The sequence below is a fragment of the Malurus melanocephalus genome, unplaced genomic scaffold (genome assembly GCF_030028575.1).
Source record: "Malurus melanocephalus ecotype Western Australia unplaced genomic scaffold, MMel_1.1 scaffold_1197, whole genome shotgun sequence".
In the NCBI taxonomy this organism is placed as follows: domain Eukaryota; kingdom Metazoa; phylum Chordata; class Aves; order Passeriformes; family Maluridae; genus Malurus; species Malurus melanocephalus.
The window spans coordinates 29,453-38,472 of record NW_026624429.1 but is presented as its reverse complement, the minus strand read 5'-3'; the positions used below and the strand labels follow the sequence as shown (position 1 = coordinate 38,472).

Below are 9,020 nucleotides of genomic sequence, written 5' to 3'. Positions count from 1 at the left end.
CACAGATACCCACCGCCACAGACACAGCACAGGTGCAGCAGGGACAGCCCGTTCTCCGTGCGGAAATTCAGATTGACTTTGCAGAAGGCTTCCTCGGAGCTGAAAAAGGCATTTTACACATGATTACTGCTTTCATCTTTCAGCACAGCTTGTTGCATTTGGGAAACATTTACAAGAGAAATCTCAGTGTAATTTTTTTTAGACACAAGGCTGAATTCATACTCAGTTTTCAGTCTGGACATCTAGAAATACTTTACCACTATCAGGAGTGGTCCAGATTTATTGTTTTCTGAGCAGTCCTGCTATGCAATCACAATATATACATTCTAGATTCATCTAAATTATGGGAAAAAAGAGGAAAGACTTTTTAAAATACAAATAATCCACAGAAACTCAGTTTCTGCATTAATGCAATAATAACTTTAAAGTATTTTTAAAATGTGTATATTGATCCTAAAATGCTGAGCAGGGGCCATCTTGCTAAGTGAAAAGAATAACCAGGAAAAGCCTATAAAAAAGTGAGTTTATAGTCCCCAAATGAGATCTCAGGGACAGGGATCACTTGTGCTCACGTTGTTGAGACCACACTTGGACATTTCAGCTTTTGTCATTGAGCCTTGTGGGTCCYTCAGCACAGATGGATTTGTTACTGATCCATCAAACACTCCAAGTATTACAGYCTTGGAAAACTAAAAACACCCATAGTTAATATTTCTCCTATAGACAAGAAGTGATAATTGGATTTTTGACACTCAAAAGACCAGACTGAACTSATTCCCCCATGGTGTCACATGTGCTACCCTGAGAAACCATTCCAGTCCTGATTTGGAATCCACTGCTTTTGTGTTTGTTTACTGTGATGCTTCAGCAATATTCCTGGCTGCAGAAACACACCAGCAAAACTGAGAATTGCACAGCAAAATCAGACATTCACAAAAGTATGTAGGTGTTTGTTGTAAAATATTGGCATTAATGATCAGCAGCCACTGATTTTGGTACTCTGCTGTGGGCTCTGCCCAGCACTGTGATATTCCCAAAAATAGATATAAGGAACACGCACTCCATACAGGAGAAAGTCTGTGCATAAAAAACACCATAAAAAAACATTGAAAGAAATGAATGAACAGATTCCCAGAATATTTTACCTGAAGACATTCTTCAACTCTGCCATCTCCTTCTCCTTGATTTGCAGGTCGTCCTCCAGCCKCTCCGTGACCGTGGCATAGGATTCACTGACTTTCTTTTTCCACTCATCTACAACAAAAGCTCCTCATTGATAAAACACCTCAAAGCACACAGAACACAATGTCCCAGTAACCAAAACGATTTTTAAACATCCAGTTGCACAGTTTTATATATATTTCTATTAAAGTTTAAAACATTACAGCTATTAGACTGTTCTTGCTGCAGCCAWTACAGACACATATACATGGATTTCAGACAGCTCCTATGTATGAATCCTTACCAAAAACAGTTTAATATTAAATAATACCTGAGAGAAAACTTATTTGCATTTGTTAGCTCTTATTTCCTAAACAGACACACAGCAGAAAAAGGTTGGACATTTAAAGATTTTTTTCATGAAGTATGAGTTAAATCAACACAGTAATATAAGTGATTTTGACCTTATACAATTGCACAAATAAATTTAGTTTAGTAGCTTTTTTGGCCTTTTTGTCTTCCTTCACAGCCTGCATCTGGGTTAAGTCAAGAACAATACCTGAGCCTTGAACTCAAGCCTAAACCAGCAGTGAGTTATCTCCTGAAATACCATTTGCTCCTGGTCCATGGATGGATGGCACCTCCTGTAAAAAAGTGACATTAGTTACCCGTGCAAGTCTGGCTTGGTCTAGATTTATAATTTCCCATTTGTCCAATAKATCTTCTTTGTTTCAGCAAAGTTCTTGCAGTAATTTGATTCCCTGCTCAGGGGCAGTGACAGTCCCACTGAAAAATACTTGTGATAGTCTCTGGCTAAAAATAAACAGTGTGCAAGAGGAATGTCATGCAACAATAGCACGGGGTGAAACAGCCCATGGGGTGAAACAGCTCCTGCTGTCCACGGGGTAAAATCACAGAAACACTGCTCAGCTCGGTTAAAAACCTCCTGTGACTCACACACAAACCTTGCCTTCAACTGCTGAACACTTCAAACTGGGGGAAGTGGTAATGTGGCAGCTTTGCTACTGATTGTGTAGAGAAAAGGGAATTTAAGCAGCTGAACCCCGGGAATTGTGTGAGGGGGAGTGCAGGGGGTCCCCAGCCTGGAGAGGACAGGGATGGTCACAGCTCACAATCCCCTGACACTGGGGGGACATGGCAGAATCGGGGTATGGCACTTGGGAAGGGAGAGATACAGTTCAAAGTGAAATACAAATATACAYAAATATTTATATATATATCTATAAATAAATATATTTATATAGATAGATATATGGATAATTATGTATTTAAAGTGTGTGATTGACCTTGGCAGGTGTTCTGAGTTCTCATCTCAGTGAAGGATTTCAGGCAAGCACACAGGTTAACGGGACAGGTTACCGGAACAGGCTAACGGAACACAATGTACAGCACAACAGCGCTGCTATTTCTGCTCTCACAACATCACAGAGACCTTTGCATGGGGAATTACGTTCCACAAGTGCAGAAAACAGAAAATGAAGCTCTTGAGTCAGAGGTTTGGGAAGGAGCAGAGGTTGGAACCTGTGAGCTGCAGCAAAACCACCCTGACAAGGCAGAACATTGCTCTGCAGATCCAGCTGATCCTCAGAGCTCACTCCTCTTGTCAYCTCTCCAAACCCTCCTGGCACAGACCCCTCTCAGCTGCTCATTTTTATTTCAGCTGCTGTCCCTGTGCTTTTGTTAAGTGCTCTGTTTCTCAGATTTCAGTTTCCTGCACCAAAGGCCACTGAAATAACCCCTCTGATGTTCCAGTGTGACACAGAGCAGGGCTGAACCTCTGCTGATCATGGTGCATGCTCAAAGCATTCAGGGAAATCACTGCAATGATGTTCACTGTGAGCCCTATTATTGCACTACACWGCTGAACTAATTAAATAAAGCTGACAGGAAAAAAAAAACCAACATTCAAAGTTCATCTTGCCTTTGAGATTGTACCTGCCTGAATTGCATTTCAGGACTGAAGACAATGATCTAAAGGACACATGAACACTGCACCCACCTGGGAACTCCACGAGACTCATCCAAAATCAAACTCAAGGTTTCAGCAGATGAGACCCATCCACGAAGGTTCTGCCTGCCTGGCACTGTCACTGCTGCATCTTTCATTTCTCAGACTTCAGGAAAATCATGGGCCAGGCTGTTGTGATGTTGTTTTCAGAACCTGGTACTGGAAACAAGAAACCCCTCAATTATTACGATCTTGCCTTGAATTTTTTACTGAGTGCTCTTGCACAAGTCTCAGTTTCCCTGAGATACATTTATCCCAGCTGGCTGCAGAAAATTATTGTCAAGAACATTAACATCAGACTGTGGAATACAAAGATTACCTGGAGCTGTAAATGCAAAATGGATAAAATACAAACATGGATTTACTACATCAGACTGGGATTATTATTGTCAGGAAGGTCTGCAGGCTTTTGGATTTGAACAAGATGTGCTCACAGTGTACACGACCCTTTCTGTAGGGACTGCAATTAGAGCTACAAATGTACACACTTCCTAAAGAGCAGCAATCCAAAGAACTGCAGGATTAAATAAGAATTTGGACTGAAAAAACCCTCCCAGACCAYCAACCACTCCCCCAGCACTGCCAGGGCCACACYARCCTGTGTCCCCAGTGTCACATCCATCTCCCAGGAATGGGGACATCAGCAGAGTTCCATCAAACAGGAATTCACTGAGGCTCTGGGATTTTGGTCTGAGGCTGACACAGGAAATTCAGAACCAGCTGCTCTGGAGATGGTGGGTTGAAGCCACACTTCAACCTGCACAAAAACAAGCCTCGTGTCTGCTGAGTCCTTTTGAGAAAAATCACCAATGGATGTGCATTTTAACTCTTCAATTCACAGCCCTGGGCAGGGGATGCCCCCAGTGCCATCCTGGTACCAAACTCCATGCACTGACATTCCCTACAGCTCAGGCCATTTCCTCTCATAGTTACACAAACTCCTGATCTCAACCTCACAATGATCTGTTCCCTTTGGTGAGACAGCCAGGGATGATGGATGCATCAGGAATTTAACAGGCAAATATACACTATCTGTTCATCACGGAAAACTAGTGGAAGCTACGTAAGAAAAAGGATTTATTGCCAAGAGGGGAATCCGAGAATGAATGTACAGACTGCATGTAAACATACACAGACAAGAGCCCTTYRTGAGACAAAAACATAKGGGAAAATAATCAATATACCTCTGYATAAATAAAATACATGTTGGAATGTTTTTCATAACCAATTTTGACATTAAATTTGATTGCAGCTTCAAAATGAAAAATGATACAATACCAGATATTTCAATACCTGTGGAGTAAATCCATTAAGCCTGCTGATGTTATTTAGGGCGAATATTGACCAAAATCTGCCTTCAATTTGAGACAAAAAAAAAAAAAAAAATCAGTGTAAGAGGAAAGCATTGGGTGACACACAGACTCCAAGCAGTGCAATATTTCTCACATGGTAAATCTATGCTTATTCCACTGCAATAATTTTTTTTTTCATTAAAATCTTTGCCTCAAGATGTGACCTGGAGSTTGGCTGTGCTAGTCCATGGCTACCACCAGGATGACACTTCTGCACTTTTTTAAATCCTGGAATTCACAGTGCTCCCTAAACCACAGCTGCTGCTGGCCCAACCCACCCCAACCTTTTCCAAAATTTGGTCACTGCTTTTCCTCATTCTCTTTTCCCAATACTTAACAACCAGAAGCAAATCCACTTCCTGTTTTTATCCATTTTGCTTCCACTAATGAAATCAATACACAGTACTCAGTGAATTCAGAACAAATGCAATTGTAACAGTAAAGTGGACAATCATGTTAAAAGGGTGCATTTTGCTGTTATTAAACACTCTGAGAACTCACCTGGCAGCACAGCAACCCTCAGGAAAGTCTGTGCCAAACAAAGTTTGGCCTCCAACTGAAGATGCAAAGTCTGTCTCAAACATTTGTTTCTCCTACAATGTTTTGCATAACAATTGATGAATATAAAATGCAAACAGGACAATACACAAATGGCAGCTCCAAGCTCTGTGATTACTGTCCCTTTGTGACTTCATTTCTCTCAGAATTGAGTGTTCCCAAATCTACTGCCTCATTGTTTAATTAACATTTCACACTGCCTTTTAGACCCTCTCTTTGCTCAGAAATTCTTATTCCTTTGAAGKTAACTCCAGCAATTCCCAACCTCCCTGTTTGGCTCCTCTGCATTTCTTCCTGGAAGGTTTCTTTATTAATGAAGAGGAAACCTGGCAGAGCTGAAAGAAGGGTGGGTGATGCTCAGGGGATGTCACACTGCTGCCTCGTAGGTGGCAGGAGAAAGGTGCCATTTGGGAATTCAGTCAGCAGGGAGATAAACACTGTCATCATGAAACGTTAAATAAAACATGAAAACCCACAGAGGAATCCAAGAGGAAAGGATGCATCATGTTTACAGACGAATCATACTGATATACAACACAACACACTCTCAAAACCAGATTGATCTATTTGGAGTGGATCTTGGGCATCTCAACCAGAAACAGGAGGATTTCACTGATAAAATTTGATTTGCAGAGGGGGAAGAAGGGAAGGGACTTTCTGTGGAAATGGGCACTGTGGTGCCACTCCCAGTGAACCTCTCTGGGGTCTGCCCTGCAGGAGGAGGAACCACCACCCCAAGRACTCCAACAGTTCTGTTCAGAGAAACACAAAATGCTGCTTTTCACATGGCACATCAGTCAGCTCATGGGTAACAAAGAGCTGGCAGCTTCTCTATCATCTGTCAGACCACTTCTTACAACAATGAGTTAAAAAAAAAATGGTATCTTGATGACAGGTGTTGACCCCAATATTACAAGTCAAAGGAAAATAATAAACTCTCATGCCAATCTTTTTTCCTCTGATGAAAACCAGGAAATGTAAAAAAAATTATAAAAGAGAAAACAATCATTAATGCCTAAAACAACATGTCTTGAATTGAAAGCACTTTTAGCAATTTTACATCTATCTGAAATTATATTGCAAAAAGGCAGCATCAAAAGAGAGAAACGTAAGTTGTTGTTGTATTATTCCATATTGCTGGAGCTAATATTCTACACTTTAAWAGCTTTTAAAGCAGTTTCAGTCAAATATAAAATTAATTTATTCTGTATCAGATCCTTATTGACAAAGACTATAAAACACAATAATGTGCAACCCATGAAAAGTTACCAATTAGTGTTTTTAGATCTGAAATATTTCCCTACTTCAATCAAAAGAACAGTTTATCTGCATTTGCTACTTTATTATGTTACACCATTTCTTCAATTCTACTTCAATGAGAGCAGAGAGAAGATCTGTGTACTTTTGCCTTACAAGTTGGGAAGTAATCATTCACCCACAAACGAAAACAGATTTGTTCAAGTACTGTTCRTTCTAAAATCAGACTTTTCTTTTTGTCTTTGTAAGCAGATTTCATCATAAATTTGCTTYCTAAACTTCAGCATGTCTTCCACATCTTTGTAGGCGAGCATTTCTTCAACAGACAAAAGCTGAAAGCCACTCAGTTTGAAAGGTGACATTTGCTGCACAGAATTCAGCATCTGCAGTGACATTCTGACTGAATCACCCCGAGTGGAACAAACAGGGAAAATGCTGGCAGTCCAGAGGCCCAGCCGGGTGTCCTCACAGGAGAAGAGCTGCTCTGATGCCTCCATGCCCCAGAGGTGCAGGCATTGTGGAAAGCTGGCYCCAAAAAACTGGAGGCAGTGTATATCCGACAGGGATTTCACACTCTGCTTCAAATTGTCACCTACACCGAACACCATGGTGACATACTGCACTCGGTCACTGATTCTCACACTTACTGAGCTCAGGAAGCAGTCTGAGGGTATTTCTACACTGAAATCTATGTCAGACCCACTGACAATGCTGCTGTTCCCCAGTGAGACCTCGGCCCCAATTCTGGAGTACTCAATGACAGAGCCCTGTCCTATCACACAGCCGGGCTCCAGGATGCTCTGCATGATGCTYGATCCACCCGAGCTCTCTGCTGTGSCAGGGACGATGCTAAAAGCCACAGGCTGCAAACCAAGCTCCACTCTCAGCCTGCTCTCAGCAGTAAAATGGAACAAATACTCCTGAGTGGTTCCGATGTGGTAGAACTGAGAGTTGTTGAGCACGATGACATTGAGGGCAGTGCCYTGCAGGAGCTGGTACAGCTGCTGCCGCATTTCCACCAGCCCTGAATCCTCCCTGGTGACATTGCTCGTGTTTTTGGTGTAATCTGGAGTGGCTGCAGGCCCCAGGGCCTGGAGAAAGTCCCCATATGCATCTATTTCACAGCAAAGCGTGCCCAGCTGCTTGTAGAACGTGAGCAGGAGCTTTGCAGTGCTGTGATCCATGTAGAACACGCTGTCTGTGTACACACACTCCAAAGCCTTTCCCAAATCGCTGCAGTTCCCAGCAGAGCTGAGCTGGGGACAACCCCCTCTCACACACACTGCACCACTCTTCCACATCGTCCCCACGTCAGGCTTGTGCAGGAAACGCAGGCAGGACGCGTATTCCAGCCCTCCTTTCCCTGAAAAGCTGGATGGATCCAACACAAACACCCCGTGAGTGGTGCCCACTGCCAGATCTGAGGGGTGAGCCAAGGCAGTAAACCCRGGTTTATCAAATGTGATGGACTCTGTGACTGCAGTGCTGTACAGCTCKATGTCATCCGAACACGTGATGAGGACTCCTGGCTTCATGTGACGGGGGAAGTCGATGTACATGGCCAGCTTCAGCTCCAGCATCTGCAAAACGGGATCACCCAAGGGCAGGGCTGTGAAGATCTTCCCCAGGGCACTGGCACTTGGCAAACGCTGGCTGGAACCGCCTGCAAAAAGGACACTTCCAGTTACACACAGACACTCAAAACACTAAACCTATGCAGCTATTTCACAGTGTGTGTGCAAAGGCATTAAAAACCTCTCAGCGTGGTTATATACCAAACCAGATCTGCCTCCTGTCCAAACCCCAGTCAGCCTTCCATAGCTCATATTAAAAGTGTGATTTATTTTGTTACCTTTGTTTCAGAGATATCTGTTGCTGAAGAGACAAAAGGAATTGATATCTGCTTTTAGCTTGGAGGAGAACCCCTACATTTCTGATGGGAATTTCAAGCCAGTGATGAGCCAAAAAAGCAAAGGTGTGGTTGTAAGACTTGTTATCACTYGGTTTCTTTCTCCTCTGTAGAAGTGATGTTCTTCCCCTTCTGGAAGTGGTCTGACCAAGTGGATAAGAAGGCAATATTCAACCTGTCCAGAGGTGTGAGGAGTCCAAGGTCCCCAAGAGCRGGTTGCATTCCTTTAATGGACATTTCTAGGCAGAAACTTTAATCACACCTGTGAATTACATCTCTTCCCCACTGACTGAGCAATTGGAGTGCTGAGGAGAAATGCTGAAGTGACAGTAATGTCTCATAAGCATTAACCTATTTTCAAATGATCACACGAGTTACTTTTCTGAGGGAAGCGTATTTYGCAACTCCGAATTCTCTACCATTGTATTACTCCAGAGACAAAAAACCTATATAATTTTACAGCAAAGAATGTAAAACTGAATTTACCAGAATGGATTAGTAGCACAGTGAAGGAAGTCCACTGATCACCAAACTGCTCCTCCAAGAACCGAAGAGCATGAAGAGTTGATCCACCATTTCCTAAAGAAGATGTATTCGGATATAATCAAACCGTTTAAATAACCAGGTTAAGGTAACCATGAATATATAAACCATCAATCAGTGCCATTCTGCATCCACAGGTGCCAGTGGGAGGAGCGGGACGGTTCAGTCCCGCACGGGATCCTAACACCACCCGCTGCAGCCGCCCCGAGCC

The 9,020-nt window shown here is 42.8% G+C and overlaps 2 protein-coding genes across 2 annotated transcripts in view; both read right to left on the bottom strand.

Annotated features, from left to right (window-relative positions):
- Positions 1-9,020, bottom strand: part of TNNI3K (TNNI3 interacting kinase) — a 33,025-nt gene that overhangs the window by 22,349 nt on the left and 1,656 nt on the right. Inside the window, exons 2-4 of the mRNA XM_057387364.1 lie at positions 8,753-8,857; positions 1,146-1,254; positions 14-99 (exon numbers count right to left, since the gene is read on the bottom strand). Of these exons, the coding sequence (XP_057243347.1) occupies positions 14-99; positions 1,146-1,254; positions 8,753-8,857 (300 nt within the window). The remainder of the gene's footprint in view (positions 1-13; positions 100-1,145; positions 1,255-8,752; positions 8,858-9,020) is intronic.
- On the bottom strand, positions 4,363-8,001 carry FPGT (fucose-1-phosphate guanylyltransferase). Its single transcript, XM_057387363.1, has 2 exons — positions 5,044-8,001; positions 4,363-4,545 (listed from the first exon to the last, which is right to left on the bottom strand). The coding sequence occupies exon 1, from the start codon at positions 7,935-7,937 to the stop codon at positions 6,558-6,560; it is 1,380 nt and encodes a 459-aa protein (XP_057243346.1). The 5' UTR covers positions 7,938-8,001; the 3' UTR covers positions 4,363-4,545; positions 5,044-6,557.